This window comes from Canis lupus, chromosome 20 (assembly GCF_048164855.1).
Source record: "Canis lupus baileyi chromosome 20, mCanLup2.hap1, whole genome shotgun sequence".
Taxonomy (NCBI): domain Eukaryota; kingdom Metazoa; phylum Chordata; class Mammalia; order Carnivora; family Canidae; genus Canis; species Canis lupus.
In genome coordinates, this window is record NC_132857.1 from 14,070,217 (window position 1) to 14,087,707 (window position 17,491).

Below are 17,491 nucleotides of genomic sequence, written 5' to 3' on the forward strand. Positions count from 1 at the left end.
ATCATTGACAGCTTTGGAAGTAGAAAATATTGCTTTGAATGTAATATTTCAAATTGCACTGTTTTTACTGTAATTTTTAAATAGAAAAAATGACACAGGTTAAGTTCATTTAATGAACATTTGTATAAAACCATATAAATTAAAATACCATATAAAGGGGATCCCTGGGTGGCTCAGCGGTTTAGCGCCTGCCTTTGGCGCAGAGCATGATCCTGGAGTCCCGGGATCGAGTCCCACATCGGGCTCCCTGCATGGAGCCTGCTTCTCCCTCTGACTGTGTCTCTGCCTCTCTCTCTCTGTGTCTCTCATGAATAAATAAATAAAATCTTAAAAAAAAAAAGAAATACCATATAAAAGTTGTCCAGTGGGAAGTAGAATGCAGAGAATCAATAAAATACTAAGAGGTAATTACTCATATGTACTTATCATATAAAGGAAATGGGCCATTTGTTCTAAAGTGGGAGTAATAGTCCCTGGCTCCTATTAGGGACAATATGAGATCATCTAGTGATTATAAAGATAGGCTGGAAACAGTTTAGATAGATAGATGGAGAGAGATAGATAGGCAAAGAAACCATGTTACTACATTATTAATTACATTTGGTTGTTAATATATTGTTTCAATCAAAATTAATATTATGTATAGATATTACAGTGTTTCATACATAGTACAGCAGCTCTAAATACTCATTGAATTCAGTGTATATATGTGATATAGATTTTTTTTGAAATCTACTTGTGATATGAACAAGGCATGGCACTTAAAAAAAATCCAGGAATTTGCCCTTCTGTTCCCCTCTCTTGAAAGTAATTATAGCTTTATCAAATAAATTTAAGTTCTTATGAAATTATGAATTAGTTAATGGATTAAGTAGTTAATCTTTCAAGATGTCATTCATTCATTTAGATTATAAGTTAACAGGAGCCACAGTGTACTGGGCAGTATCTTAAAGTCTGTGTTCTGCTGTCAGGCACATAACCTAGTACCATTAAGTAGCCTTGTGATTTAGGGCAATTTCAACCTTTCTAAGCCTCAATGTCCTCAATTTTGGATAATAACACCTCCCTTACAGAGTTACTGAAAGACCAAAGGAATTAACACATATAAGCATTTAATATAATCATTAAGTGGTTAGTAATAGTTATATAAGAAATTAAATTTCTACATCACAATCCTTAAAGCTTCAAGTTTACTTTTTTTAAGGACTATGATAAAGAAAAATCCTACTTAAAATCAACTACGTTGAGTTCCATATTAAAAAGAGTACAGTTACAGAACCTTAATTAGATTATGCAAGTGGCATCTAGTTTAGTCTCCCTCCTGACAGGATTAAACTTAAACAGTCCAACACTAATGTTTTTCTCCTGTTATTTAAACTCTCTAATGACAAATATTTCACTATTCTCTTTGTGAGCTTTTTTTTTAAATGTTGTGTCAATAATCACTTTAGATCTTTTTTTCCGTAAGCTTTCTCCTTCCATCTTGCTTTTATTTGAAGATGAAAAGTAATCATTCAGCATTCTCCCCATCCGCAAAAAGGAATTATTCCCTGGAGTTAATTTTTTTCTGTCTTAAATGAGTCCAATTTACAAATTTTATTAGATCTATATTCAGTTTTTTAAAATCTTTATCTTTGCTTTCTCTGAATTCTTCCTAATTTTCCCATCTTCCTCTAAAAACTGGAAACTATCCTGCTAAGGGCCTGATACTTAATGAAACAAGGAAGTGGAGTTACCAGATTATTATTTCCTCTAATGTGCATGTCAGACATACCAGTGCAGCCCAGCATCATGCACAAACCCTGCATTGTTCTGAGTCCTCCGTGCTCTTAATGTGCTGGTCTGATTAACTTTTTCTGCACATTCTTCATATATCTTTGGACAATAGTTATATGTTCTAAGTGATTAGTCTAAACTACTGAAAGCCATACTGTATTCTTTTGACACTAAAATCAGTGTGGTGAAGACTTTCTGTGCAAGAACACAAAACCTAGAAACTACAAAAAGAAATTAATAAATGTGAATATGGGGCAGCCTGGGTGGCTCAGCGATTTAGCGCTGCCTTCAGCCCAGGGTATGATCCTGGAGACCTGGGATGGAGTCTCACGTCGGGCTCCCTGCATGGAGCCTGCTTCTCCCTCTGCCTGCGTCCCTGCCTCCCTCCCTCTCTCTCTCTCTCTCTCTGTCTGTCATGAATAAATGAGATATTTTTAAAAAATAAAAAATAAATGTGAGCATGTAGAATTTCAGATACCTACATTTTAAAGTCATAAAGTCAATGACAAACTGAAAAAAATGCCTGCAATACATGTGACAAAAGTAATAGCCTTAACATATATGAAAAATGTGGCTAATAGTCAACAGAAAAAAGTGCAACTGTGTAATAGACAAAGAATAAAAAATATTTACAGAAAAGGAAAAGAAGGATAAATTGCTTTTAAACAATTAAAAATATGCTCATCCTCACCCATAAGAGAAATACATGCTTAAGCCGTAATCACATATCATTTTTCACCATTTCACAATCATGTCAGAACATGAAGTTTGACAATACATTATCTGGCACTTCCACACATCACTGATGTAAATGTGTGTTGGTGCAATCTCTTTGGAGCCCAATTTAGCAGCATCTCTCAAAAATTGTGATATGCATAACCTTTGACCCAGTCATTCTAAGAATTTATTCTGCAGGTGGTATACTTGCACCTGGGCAAGTCTGTGCAAGGAAGCCTGTCAAAATACTAATTGCAGCATTGCCTATAATTTTAAAAGATTAAAAGCTACCTAAATGCCCATCAATAAGAAGCCAATTAAATTATGGAGTATCCATACAGGAAGAGTTTGCTGCTGTTAAGGAGAATAAAGTAGATCTCACCTGGAGTCATTTGTAAAGCAGGTCATTTAGAAGGAAAAAAACAAGATGAGAAGTCTGTATAGTATTTTATCACTTTTTAAATAAAAAGAGTTGAGGAAATATATGTATTCTCATGTAGAATTTCTCATCTAGAAATATGCTTAGAATATGGAAATAGTTGTCTCTGGAAAGAGGACTATAGAATGAAGGACAGCGATGAGAAGACTTCTTCATGACGTATACTATTTTGTACTATTAGATTTTTTTTACTTTGTGTATATAATATCAACTCCAATTGATATTTAAAGACTATTTACCTTTCTGGTGCTGGCGAAAAAAAAAAAAAGACTATTTACCTATTTGACTTTTCTTACTGTGATTGGTTATTATTAACAACTTTGTGTTGCACTGGCTCACAGTTTGTATTTTACTCACTTTTCTAGTTTTTATCTAGATGTTTTTCATCCATCTTTGAAATATGTTTTGGATTCTAAATATCGTATATCTCTCTGAGCTATGGAAATCGTATACGACATGCATATCTCTAGTGTAATACAGGTATTTTAAAGTCTCAGGAGTAAAACAGACATAACCTCTTAGAGGACACCCTTCAGTAAGATTATTTTCAATAATTGTTAAGTTGTGATCAGTTATACTTTGTATTAGTGTAAGATTTTCCATAGAAAAAGTAACTACTTACTGATTGTCTATTTTAATTGCAGCTCAGTGTGATTACAGTGCAGAGAAGAAAAGCAGCCTCCATGATGAATCTGGAAAATATTTAAAAATATTCATAGTTCACTCACAGAACTTTAGACTTGGGAAAGCTGTTGGACTAGAAGTGTATTGAAATGGTAAAAACCTGCAGAAAGAATGGTTAAGGCTTGTGTCATTTTGCATAAGTGTTTTCCATTCTGTTTTGAGGGTTATTGGAAAACAGAACAGTGGCAGCTTCCTGTATGTAAAGAAAATATAACACTATATTGAGCTTCAGTGGAGAATAAAGCCAGCTGAGAAGAATTCATTGCCTTCATCAACGTGTCTATTTTTCAATTCCCCCTTTTTTCCCTTAGAAGAGCATAATTTTCAAACTACTAATCATAAGAAAGAGATTTTAAGACAATGCTAGAATTCTAATATTTCAGGTTCCATGATTTAAGAATTTCACATCTAATTGTTACTCCTAACCCATTTTTTTAAGTTCCCAAGTATCCATTTTATTATAAACTCATAAATGTAATAAATTATGCACTTTCTAAAATGATGCTGTCATGTATTTTAATGTATAATCGTAGTGATTCATTTTTAATTTATGTGATTTCCATTATTTATCAAATATTGACTTTTAAGAATTTGGAAAGTTTTATTTTTGTTTTGCTCTATTACTCAAAGCAGTACTAATCAGGTGGAGTCTTAAATTCTGAGAATGCATGGGCATTGAACTATTACAGTCTAGTTGATTTTCACAAATCCACGGAGTTAGGTATTCTCTGCTCCTAGTTGGAACTTGGTATATCCTGCTTTCAAGTAATTAGTGTAGATAAGTTTGCATCTGGTTAACAAGTTAGGAAACTATTGGAAAACCAGCAATAAGAAGCTTGGGACTGGTGCTAACAAGCTGAGTTAGAAAGGGAGTCTTTGACATGGGTCTGAGAATGGAAGCCATGGAGTATGAGAGCTTGCCTTGAGGCTATGTGATGCGGCTGACTGCCTCTTCCCCTCCAGTTTTTGTGCTGAAGCTCTGATGGTGGCCTTCTTCCACTTCCGTCACTACTTTGTCCTTCCTCCCCAACAGGATCTCTGTGCATACCTTGCCATCTCACATTCCTCAGATCACCACTACTCAAACATCCTGGCTTCAAGAGAGCCTTCCAGCCTCCAGACTAGGTTAGGGCCCCTGTATTTCTCATAAAGTGTGCTGTATTTTTTATTCATAGCACTTGAGAAAATTTGTAATTAACTCTTTTTGAATTTTCAGTGTTGTCTCCTCTCCAACAGTCAGCAAACTCCTTGAGAACAAGACTTATGTCTGCTCCCCTTCATTATATTCTTAGCATTCAACATAGCTTCTGGCACACAGAGGGAATGAAAAACTGAAAAAGAATTTTTAAGGACAGGACCTTAGAAAATGTCTTCATTTGTTGAATGAGTTCTGGAAGACGAGTCATTGAAGGAGACTGAACAGGAGCAATGAGAAGGTTGTAGCCAAAAGAATCCAATATGAAAAAAACTAAAGGAGGAAGGGGTTCTTATGAGTTGGAGGGGATAAATGGTTGCTAGTGTCAAAAGCAGTGATGGGATGAAATAATACAAGTATGATAGTTAAATGATAATTAGGCACTTAGCTTACTTTCATTTCCTAAGAATTTTTCATTTGATTCTCTAATGTAAATTTCTTCCCATGTCATTCACAGACTAATTTCCATGTAATGAGTTATATTCATATTCATGTTTATAGAATATAAAATTTATTTTTAAAAACTTTTAATTAGAGAGATGTTAGAATTATATCGTACCAAAAAAAATGAGACTGTAAGAAGAAACACTTCAGAAACTAACATTGTAGGCAAATGGAATGTGAGTATGATGATTGTCCTTTTTCAGGAATTAAATCTAACTTCCCAGACTCATTTCTTCAAGGTAAATCCTTTAGCATAAGCACTTTCTCCAGACTTTGGCCACAGGATCTCCTCTTTACATTTGAATGTTGATAACCCTCTCTCCGGTTGGATCCCTTTGAATACTCAGATATTCGTCCCAGTAAAGGATAGGCTCCTAACAGGCAGGTAATAGGCCCTTCTTACCTCTGCTGAATTTGAACAGACATAAGCTATGTTTACCAACAGAACTGAACATGCATGGTTATTTTTCTTTGAGAGAAGTTTGTTAGCTAATGATTACTAAATGTAAAAACAGTGGCGTTTTTGACTTCTCATATTGGTCAGTCTTGCCTTCATTTACAGAAACAGTATCATTTTTCTGTGAACTGTATTTTAGGAGACAGGAAATGAATAGGAAAGAGAGAAAAGAAATGATATAAATCTGAAATTGAGGACAACACAGCTAGTTCATTTTATTTATTCATGTTTCTTTATTTGTGTCTCCCTGAGGAAGAAAAGAGATATGATTACCTCTTCTTCCCTTTGTATACAAATATGCAAATTGGGGCAGCCAACAATCTTCTAATTTCTCCTCTGGTGTGATCACTATAACTACCCCAAATATGGGAGAACATTAGCAACAATTCAGTCATTCGTTTATTCAGCAAATATGAATATTTCATAACTGCACAGTCTGCCAAGCCAACTCTCAGACAAATCAAGGAAGAATGAAAAAATACTTTAAACATTTTGGTATAAATTCTGTTCTTTAACCATAATGTATTTTATCAATTTTTCCAAAATAGCAAATCTGTAATGGGCTTTTTTTTTTTTTACAAACATTTTAATCAAAAATAGTTTTTTTAGTTTATTTAGAAATATATATATACATAGAGATAGGCGCTCAGAGGAGACACACACTGCAGTACCCTAGTGTTATGTATGAAATCTGTCCCTTACCAGCCCTTCAAACTTGTGTGACTTTTGGGCAGTATTAATGGTCTTATTTATATAGAAATGAAATAAATATGTATATACTTAAATAACGAAACTCATAGGATGGGTGGGAAGGCATCCTTAACTTTTTGTAACACTGGCAGTCACCCAGCTACCAAGGAATGAAACAATCTACTCTAAGGAAGACGTTCTTAGAGCCTGAGGATTCACCACAAAACAGGCACATGTGCCCCACATTCCCATAGACTCCCCCATATACTAGCTCTAATACCACTCTTGTTTCTTCCACTCAAAAGTATACTGGAATGTAACCATGTGATCATAACATTATGGAGCTAACTTTGAATCTTCTCTAGTTTATTTCTTTCTAAATATGCATTCTTAAAGTTCACTACTTTGTTTTTAGAAAACAAATTACTGCTGTTATTGTGCACCCCTGTTGAAATTCACTGGTGTGGAAGGGGTGGGGGTACTCTCCCTTGAGATGACCCAGGCCACTTTCCAACAGTTTTGACCATTAGAAGGTTCTTCCTTACATCGAATTGAAATGTGTCTTCCTGCCTTAGTTCTACCTTGTGCAATAGAGTAAGTTTAAGCCATCATACACGTGGCAGGTCTTCAGCCTTTAGAAAATAATAATCATGTTCTCCCTGCACTTAATAGACATCTCCATCTCCTCAGAGGACTTGGTTTTGAGTCCCCTTGCCAACTAGGCACTGGTCTCTGAAAGCGCTCCAATTTTCATATATCTTTCTTTATTCATTCAATAAATATTTATTGAGCACCTACTTTACACCAAGTATACTTGGGATGCATCAGTCTTATGGCCAGAACCAAAAGTTATATTCAGAATAGGTAGTAAAAAAAAAATTATTCCCTTGTTCTAGATCATGAGAGATGAGGAGAGGGTGATTATCTAAGTAGGGGGAAGACAATGTATTAGAATCTCCAGGGCATAGGTATGGTTCAAACTACGTACCCTTCCCCTTTTCCCACCCCCAAGAACAGACTGACATAGTCTCTTAGGGAGACCTGCTTTGAGAGTTACTCTAGTTAGTGACTCATGGAAATGTACATGTAATTTCTCATTAGTATTTAGAATGAGAAAAACTATTGTAGAATGTGTACTTCCATCAATGCAGCTTAGTTCACTTTTTTGGAATTTGAATTTCACTGTTGGAGATATTGAGCATATTGTTGACTAAAATCTTTTCCAAAGGTTTTGTTGCTAAGCCAGATCTTTGCCCAAGAAGCCAGACTGGTCATTCATCTCTTTTACATTTTATTATGTTATTGCAATGTGCTGAAGTCCTTTGAACTCCAAATCTGTCATCCAGTTTGTTACTTATAAGCACAGGGACTGTGTCTGTTTTATTTTGTTTTCATGCTGGGTTTCTTGCACGATTGACAACTTCTTATTTATAGCAATGCCATCTACAGATTTGGTAAACGTACCATCCATATTTTCATGATAATCATGAAAAAGATGAGAACTAGACAGATGTGAATGCAGTTGATCTCTTAGATCACACCAACCACCAGCTCCCCTAATGGATAATTAATCAGGATCCATGGGGCCTGGTCTTTCGGCCTGTTTCTAATCTAGCCCATTTGCTGCTGCTTCACCATCACACTTTCTGCCCAGAGAAAGTTCCTTTATGTCACAACTGGCATACTTCCCAGACCTAATCTAGTAATCCTGCCCAAGAAGAAAATGTAGTCAGATTTTTTTTTTTTTAAGGATTGATTGATTGAGAAGGGAAGGGAAAGAAGGAGATTCCCTGCTGAGCCCAGAGCCCCACTTGAGCCTTGATCCCAGGACCCTCAGATCATGACCTGAGCTGAAATCATGAGTTGGCCACTCAACCGACTAAGCCATCTGGGTGTCCCCAGATATATTTCTTTTCAGTAAATCCATGTAGTAGCCTAGTAATCACTTTTTTAAAAATTTTATTTCAAAGACTTAGGGACCCAGGTGGCTCAGCGGTTTAGTGCCAGCCTTCAGCCCGGGATGTGATCCTGGGGTCCCGGGACCGAGTCCCACATCAGGCTCCCTGCATAGAGCCTGATTCATTCTCTCTCTCTCTCTCTCATAAATCTTTAAAAAATAAAATAAAATAAATATTTAAAAGCCTTGAAGCTTTTAATATGGCATGGAAATTTTCATTGTTTTCATCGTATTTTCAAAGAATAAAATCAGCAAAATATGATGCGTAGAAAATCTGTTAGCACTAAGATTTTGAAGATGAAAAATATGAGACTAGCATCTCCTTTTCGTATAAACTATAGGGGATAAAAGAGTATGAGAAAAGTGCACATTTCTACAAATAACCAAAAGAATGCATTGGGGAATCTTTCCCCAGATCTACAGTAATCATGCCGCTCTGTGGGACTAATATCTATTTATTGAGCACCTATCACATGTAAGATACGTGCTTGGCATTTTGCATTTATTACCTCTCATAATGCAACAAATCCACTGGTTCAGTTTTACCCTTGCCTTTCCAGAGATAGAAGGGATTATAAAAGTTAAGCCACCTGCCTCAACTACTCCTAAGTACTCCAAGTGAGAAAATGCCTTTGAAACCCCAGGTTTCAAATACCATGCTTGTTTCGACACAGGGAATCAGTCACGCTATCAGCCACTTTATACTTATTAAAAACAATCTAACATATTTATGATTTTCTGGTAAATATCCTTTTTTTGGTGAAATTGTTACCACCCACTAAAGAAATCTGAAAACCTTTACAAGAGGGTATTCTGACTTCCTTTGCTTAGATCTCAATTTTCCACTAAAGTTACCTTTTACGTTATAGCACATTTCTTTTCAAGGTTTGAAAAAATTACCAAATCCCCCTAGATAGGAAGATGCTTTTCCTAAGAAATTTGAAGGTTTCCAGAGTTCTTGATTGAGTGATAACAATTTCACCTAAAAAAAGTGTCCTATCTACCAAAAAGTCATAAACATGTTAAATCGCTAAGCATTATAATAAAGTGGTTGATAAAATATTGTATGACTTTTTATGTCAAAACAAGCATGGGATTTTAGAGCATGATGTTTGAAAAGTATATTTACTCACTTTAAGTACTTAGGACTAGTTGAGGCAAAGATCACAGGGATTTACTATGAAAAAGAGAAACTCAAACAATTCAAACAGTAAAGCTGGAGCAGAGCCATAATTAGCAAGAAAGAGGGAACGCGCCCTTTGAGGCCTCTACATAAGGGAGGAAAACACCACAGAAAACGATTTGCTTCATAAAAAAATTGTATCACACCGGTAATAATCCTGAAATTAGAATTTCATCAGCCAGATTAGTGGGTGAAATAACCATAATTAACCCATAATTATAAATGCACTATTTCAAACAGTCATATGTAAGCCTAAGTAGTAGTGAGACTATCAGGATACACTAGGCATACATTAGGAATGACACGTTTTTTATCTTTGCTATTTAATTTGGCATTACTTGACTTATTCTACACTTGATCTTAACCAAAAGACCGAGAAGAGACAACTTATTTCTAAAAACTGACCAGACTTCTTGTACTTTATATCACAAAAAAACAGATTGAAGGTTTTGTATAGCATCAAAGTCTAACGACAGTAGTCTTAATTCCAGACTTATCATCAAGAAACTAATTTTACCTAATTCTCTTTAACCTTCCAAACAGTGTGTCAGGACATAGGGAGAACTATGTTTTTGATGGCAGTGTTTTTCTTTGATCCTGTATGCACATATTTTATCTGTAAACATGTGTGTGTTACATAAATATATATGAAATGAAACTAATTCCATTCTCCCTAGAAGGCAGGGACTGACCACAGCTGAGTGTGTTGCTCATTATCCATTAGGTTATGTCCAGTCATTCATCCGGTGCATGAACATCATGTTTTAAGCCAAGATTATTAGCTTTATTCTATAGAAATTCATTGAACTAAAGTTCACATGTATAATCCTCCGTGTACTTGAGAACACACGGGCTGCTTGATGTGAACTTTCTACTCGGAGGCAGTAAAGCCCAGGGAGCTCAGTCGCAGCCTGGCTGGGGTGAACGCCCAGCTCTACCACCAACGGACTTGGAGCAACTTCATTTCTGTGCCTCCGTTTCCCCGTCTCTAAATTATTATTTTTTTTTCCCCGTCTCTAAATTAGATAGTGGTGCCTACCTCACATTGTGAGGGGTACACGAATTAATATGTAAAAAGCACAGACCAGTGTCTGCCATTTGATAAGCCCTTGTAATGATCTCCAGAAGTCTGAAGGATCCCCCGAAGGCAAGCAGAAGGACAGATTCTGTTTTTATTGGAGGTTTTCACTAGGCGATCCCATTGTGAAGGTTATACACTACCGGGTGGGGGGCGGGGGGATTTCGGCAGGACTTAAGTACACAGGTAAAAGGCTGCTGCAATAATCCAGGCAAGAAATGAGGAGGCTTGAACCTCACAGTAGGTGGTAGCGAGATGATGGTAGTGATCTAAGGACGGCGGGCCTCACAAAGGACCCCCAGGTTTCAGGCTTGAACGCCATTCTCCGAGGCAGGACGGGAAGCAGGCCGGGCGGAGCCCGCAGTGCCTGGCACACCCAGGAAGGCCTCCGCTCCGCAGCAGGGAGCAGCTGGAGTCAAGCAAGCAGAGGACACTTGCTTTAAAGCTCCTCTTCAATGACCGGGGCAGTCAAAGCTCTTCTCTTCTACCCCAGACTAGAACACCTCATCTAATGCAGTTCTGAGCATTAAAGGGAAATCATACTGAAGATTTCAACCTTGAAGTTAATTGCAAAGTTTGCTGCAGATGGCTAATGTTTCAAAGGTAGACTCGGTTTTCTAAGTCATCTGGGTAAAAACACGAACACGAGTCCCCGGTGCCACATTTCCCACCACACGCTGCAGAACTGCCAATGACAGGCCCTTCCTTTGGCTCCTGGGGACTTAATTTCCCCAGGGAACGCTTGTGGTTATTCAACTTGAAGACCTTGCAGGAAGAACCACAGTTATTTCTCCCTGGGGTCTTACTCAGAGCAAGCAACATGGAAGTAAACAGTCACTAAAGAGGAACAAGGAGAAATAAACAAGCTTTTAGCCAAATGTATGAACAATCCACATTGAAAAAAAAAAACAAAAACGGCCAAGATTTTACAAGAATTATAAATTAGGGACAGTGACGCCACCCTGCCGTGGTTCAGAATCTACAGGAGCACGCAGGCCCTAAACCCACAGCAGCTCTGCTGGTCCCAATATAAAGGAAGGTGCATTTCATTCTCTGCTGATTTCTGCATGTAGTGGTTAAATAAAGACGGCTTCAGGCTGGGGAAACAGAACCAGAAATTAGAACTAGGGTCTAGGCCCAGTCCTGCCAATGCTTAATGTTACCATCTTGGACCTACGTCCTTTGTGGAATGCAGAGACTGCCCTTGTCCTAGGGGTTCAGAATTATGTGATCAAAAGAAAGCATTTAATAAAACTACCCTTTGAAAAATTATTTTTGAAGGACCTCACTGTCTTCCTGTCATTCAGGAACAACATATTTTGCTGCAGAAGGCTCACCGGTCAACATGTTGGAGAAATCAAGGCCTTGTTCCTAATCACAGGCTACCATTTACTAAATTCCTCGTGCAGGCCTCAGGAGAAGTTTATGAACTTGCTTTAATGGAGGCTTGTGCAGGGTAGGTGACTTGGCAAAGGTCACACGGCCGATAAGCTACCCCGTTCAGCCCGTAAACCCAGGGCTCTCTAACCCGCAGTCTAAGTTGCTTCAGCAACAGGTTACTCTCCGATCAAAAACTCTTTGGGGAAAAAACCGCAGGTGGGAAGATCCTTTGATTACTAATGGTAATCAAACCATTACCAGTTTTCAGCGTCTCATCTCACCCTCAGAGTTCAGAGTTGAGCCCACAGCAGCCCAGCCCCAATCTGTGCTCTTCTCCCACAGGCGGCCAACATACACCAATTCAGGACCACTATGTCACATACATCTTTAAATACTTAGCAAAATAAAAAAAATAAATAAAATAAAATAAATAAATAAATAAATAAATACTTAGCAAAATCAGATTTCAAAAGACACTTAAAAATGTATTGCAAAATGTACAGCATTTATTCACATACAGACAAAAAGGCACAAATTCTACTAAATAGTTCAACAAAAAAATACAGCTGTCCTCAACTAGTTTTATAAATACTTTCAAAAAGGGGGTAGAAATAAATACAGGATTGGGCCATGTAATATAAAATAGTCATCTCTACATATACTTTGTTTAATTTCTGATTTTTAACTCTTCATGCACCTTTTTTTCCAATTTTAGCTGAATGGACACCAAGCTAGGCACATAGTGAAAAATCCTCTGTACAAGGTTACAAATGTAATGACAAGTTTGTCCATTTCAAAATAATTAAGATTTGTACACAACACATAGAACCCTTCATTTCGATTTTGTGTTTATAACCTAACAAATGACATTCCAGGCAACTTTACAAAAGTTTAACTAGCCTACATTTTGACATAATACATTGATCATAATCAAAGATATTTCTTGGTCAGGATGCACAAGGAAAGATAAAGCTTCAAAGAAAAGAAAAGAAAAGCAGAGCGAATGGCTCGTACTAAGAGAGTGCAAGTGGGTGGGGTGGGTGGGGTGGGTGGGTGCTGCGTATGGCCGCCTCATACAGAGTTCCCAGCAGGACGTGAACTAACTTACAAAGCTATCATTACACTGTCAGAGAAACCGTGCTCTATACCATTTGCATTTCAAAGCAGGAATAAAAAGTGTGGGCCTTTTATTTTTGTGTGGGTTTTTATTTTTTTTTTGTTTTGTTTTTTGTTTAGTTTTTTTGGTTCAGCATAACTTGGAACGTTTGAAAGCTTTTCAACCTAAATGTGGGGAAAAAACAGGTAAGGCATTATTTTTGCACAAAACTAGCATTCCTAAATAGTGCAAATGAATCTGTTACCTCTTAAAATGGTGAGAGGTCATATACTTACTAAAATTTAGATTTTCTTTCTATGGCTTGACAGATTAACCCTCTATATATTCTACTCTCACCCAGAGCTGTTGCTGTACAGGGTCAAAAGGGAACTGTAAAAAGTGTCCACCTTTCTTCTGTATCCAGCAAAAATGTTTTTGCTCATAGGCAAAAAATCTGGTTTTTAAATTATGCTATGAGTCAATGTACAACTTGGATCCTTTAAGAAACTCCTAAGATCTGTAGCAACAGCTTATCTGGACAGCAGTCTCTCAAGATGAGCCCCATAGCTCAAAAATAGTCAATCTAAAAACCTGGGTCATTCTTTCCCCTCCCCTGAAATAGCTACTAAAATGTATTCGAAAAGTTAAGACTTGGTCTGAAAATGTCATACATACAATGGGGATGCATCAGATCTACTATTTGATCATCCGATAAAACTTGCATAGCAAGATGGAATTCAATAAGCCTTTTTTGCTGTTGACAATCACCTGGAAGACTTGAAAGGGAACTACAGAACTCAAATCATCACTCGTTAAGTATCAGAATGTCCCTGCCACATGGAAACAGATGTATAAATGAATCGGGAAATCTGAATACTGATAATAACTAAGGATAATTTAGGGGAAATTGGGCTTGTTCCAAGTGCCCATAATTCTAAATCTCGTTGCTATTTAAACTTTCCTTCTCTTAAGTTTGATTCACAACTACATTGAATTCCAAAGAAAATTAACAGGACCTTAACACTATCCACTGTCTTAATACATAAGCACCGCAGTGAGTGCAAAAACAGAACATTGTCAAATTTAATGCTAAATTCATTATTGCTGATAACTTACTAGTTATTGCCATTTGCAATTAGAAAGTCCAAGTTACGAATTGGAGCTTAGAACTCTGACTCCAGGAAACCTGTTCCACTTCAGTCTCTTTCCCGTATCACCTCGGTCAATGGTAAGAGGTTATCGCAACTTATTGCCTTTCTACTGTTTTTAAAATATAACCTATTTTGCTTTTTTTTTTCTTTTTTTCTTTTTCATTTTTTTTCCTTTTTCTTAAGGAATCCGTTCATGTTGGAAGCCCAGATTCCCCAACATACGCACTAGTGGTTGGCTCTGGGACGTAGGTCACCAGAGTCTGGAAGTTCATCACTTGAACTTGACTAGCCATTAGTATCGTTGGAAGCCAGATGGCCAGGTATTGCCCAAGGCCAGGGAGCTCCCAAGCTGGCCCAAAAGGCAGTGGTTAGGGAAGAGGAAGGTCAAGAGGACTGGTAAGAATGGGACCAACTGCCCTTTCTCACAGACAGAACTTTCTAATGGCTTTACTCTCCTCCACCAGTCCTATACCCACAACACACTCGGGTGCTTCAGGCAGCAGGACCTGCTCCACGTACCCTCCATCTGCAAGCTGCAGCAGCTCCGCCCTGGCCCTTCAGATCTTCCAGTACTGACCTTTTTGAAAATTCTCTCTTCCCCATCTGCTGATCTCATTCATACATGAATTCCCTAGAGTTACTGAAGCTTCGGAGCTGCTGCCTGTAACTACAATGTAACAAAAACAGCCTCGGGGGCCAAAGTATAAATATGACTTCAACATCTACCAGTCCTACAAAGTAAGTTTTATGGGCTGTTAAATGGTACGTGAGGGTTTCTCAAGAACTGCATCTGATTCCGCGTATTCAGGTAACCAAGAGTTTGTGCTTTGGGAAGAATACAGAGGGCAGTGCAAACTCGTGAGGCTTCCGCAAGCCTTGCCCTCTGCAAAGACTTATTTCATTCTTATTTTAGTGTTTAATTCAGCCTCTAGTCTTAGTGTCTGACGGTTACAATCTACTCTTGTGTTTCCTCAACAAGTTGCAGATAACACACTTCTCACAACAATGATTTATAAATGACTCTGGAAAAAAAAATTCAATCTGACTTGCAAGTAAATGTGTGTGTGTGTAGCTCAGGAGTGATGGATGGGTCTCCGCTCGTCCCCCACGTCAGAGCTCTCGTCTAGCAACTCCACGGCAAGCCCGCAGCGCTCCCACACCGCCTCAGTTTCATCAAGAGGCCAAAATGCTTCTCCTGATGATGTCTGTCCTCCTGCTGATAGTGCTGCTGGCGTGTATACACTTCTTTTCAGATGCCTCGCTCTCTGAGTCACTCATCTCGACATCAGGGACGTACCCGTCATTCTCATGGTCAGATTTCAACTTGTTTTTTGCCCTTTCCTTGGCTGGAACTCGGCCTAAGCCCAAATAGGGGTAGTCTGAGTGCTGGTGGCAGGCCCCGTCGTGGGCCTCTCCCTGCTGCTGCCGTTCCCCCTTCTTTGGAATCCGGAACCCTCCCCAGTTCTTCACTGGGCTGGCAGGTGTCGTAGGCACTTTGACTGCAGTCTGGTTATAGTTCACTCGGATGAGGGAGCCGTTGCACTTGGGCACGATCTCCTTCCTGGAGCCGGGCGCCGACTGCCCCGTGCCAGGGGAGGCGGCGGCGGCTCTCGGGCTGTCCAGGTGCCGCTGGGACGGGTCCGTGGGCCTCAGAGGCTTGTGACTCTGTTTACAAGGTCTGTCCTTGAAGTCTCCCCTGCTGAGATCACAATGAAGACGATGGTCTCTTCTGTCCCCGGAATCTGGCATCACCACGCCATTCTTCTGTTGTGCTGACACGAGACGGGCCTCCGCAAAGGTCTTTTCAAAACTCAAGAAGCCCTCTGGGACCACCGTCCCCTCCCTTCTACCACACAGGTCTGGCTGCTTCGGCAGGGCTTTGCCTCCGCTCCCAGTGCTGTGCTGCAATGGATCTCGCTTATGGGGCTTTTTCAGCGAATGGACCAAGGAAGTGCCCATCTGCTTCCTGAAGAACGCGGAATGCCACTTCAAGTCCTCGATCTTGGGGGCGTCAGGGCCCACAGAAGGACTGTTAAACAAAAGCATGTTTTCCAAGGAGGAGGAGGACCAGGAAGAAGAAGGCACACCTACAAATATACAACCACAAAGAAAGAAAAATTACAGAAGCAGACCCAAAACACCACTCTAGGTCCCCAGCATGGCCCGATCAACACGAACTTCCCACCCAACCGCACAGCGTACACCACCCAGCTTCTAAGAATTCACACGAAAATATCACCTGCCCTAAGAATCTGCGTTCAATCTGCAGACTGAATATGCTGCGTTTTCTTAAATAGCCGAAGCTCACAAAGGTTTCCATGAAACGACCTCCCCAGAAAAACCTTTCCCTTCAAACCACGTAAGCGATCTTTCAAAGAGGAATCCACGCAGAATCCATCCAGTCAGTCAGCGCCCCTACCCCTGCACATGGTTAGGCACCTGCTCCCCGACGCGACCCAGAGCCCACCCACCAGTGCGGGGCCGGGGGCTTTCAAGTTGCCCTCTCTGGGGGGCGCCTGACTGGCTCAGTCAGTCAAAGATCTGACTCTTGATTTCCTGCTCAGGTTGTGATGTCAGGGTCTTGGGATCGAGCCCCGCATGTGCGACTCCACATTCGGCTAGCGTGGAGTCGGCTTGAGGTTCTCTCCTCCCTCCGCCTCTGCCCCTCCACCCTGCGTGCGCTCTCCTGCACCCACGCACTCTGAAATAAGCAAATGAATAGATAGATACATCTTTAGAGTTTCCTTCTCCAAGTAAATACGAGCTATATGATGAGGACAAATGTAAGTACATGAAACAAGAAAGGAAGGTGCTTAAACTCATTCTTGACACACAGCAAAGGTCTTTCAAAATCTTTCCTATTAAAAAAAATAAAACAAAAAACAAAATCTTTCCTATTATATGCAAAGCCTATTTACGGAATTAAACTGAACTGGCATCCAACACGTGGGTAACTTAAAATGGTGTTTTGCAAACATTTTTCCTACAAATCCCAGTAACTAAATTTCAGAATGTAACCCACTAAAAGCTCACACTTCATGAAATATTAGCCTCCTCCATCTGATGTGGCACTCTTACATTTTCTATTCTATGTCACTTGCTTTTGATGCTGGTGACCCACTAAACTCCTCTCACAACCAACTAATGATAAATCATAACCCTCCGTGTGAAAAACCCGGGGTGAATTTATAACACACGGGAGTTTATCACAAGGACCATGTTTCTGCAAGAGCCTCGAGGACAT

General features: G+C 39.2%; 2 protein-coding genes across 22 annotated transcripts in view; one reads left to right on the forward strand and one right to left on the reverse strand.

Annotated features, from left to right (window-relative positions):
- Positions 1 to 4,115, forward strand: part of SCLT1 (sodium channel and clathrin linker 1) — a 177,758-nt gene extending 173,643 nt beyond the window's left edge. For all 3 annotated transcript variants that reach the window (XR_012012784.1, XM_072788386.1, XM_072788387.1), the window contains one exon: positions 3,577 to 4,115. Coding sequence is in view for 2 of the 3 variants with exons in the window: in XM_072788386.1 (XP_072644487.1) it covers positions 3,577 to 3,639 (63 nt within the window). In the remaining variant the exon portion in view is untranslated. The remainder of the gene's footprint in view (positions 1 to 3,576) is intronic.
- Positions 4,116 to 12,484: 8,369 nt separating this feature from the next.
- JADE1 (jade family PHD finger 1) overlaps positions 12,485 to 17,491 on the reverse strand; it is a 63,037-nt gene continuing 58,030 nt past the window's right edge. For all 19 annotated transcript variants that reach the window (XM_072788418.1, XM_072788409.1, XM_072788401.1 and 16 more), the window contains one exon: positions 12,485 to 16,334. In XM_072788418.1, the coding sequence (XP_072644519.1) occupies positions 15,421 to 16,334 (914 nt within the window). In that variant the 3' untranslated portion in view covers positions 12,485 to 15,420. The remainder of the gene's footprint in view (positions 16,335 to 17,491) is intronic.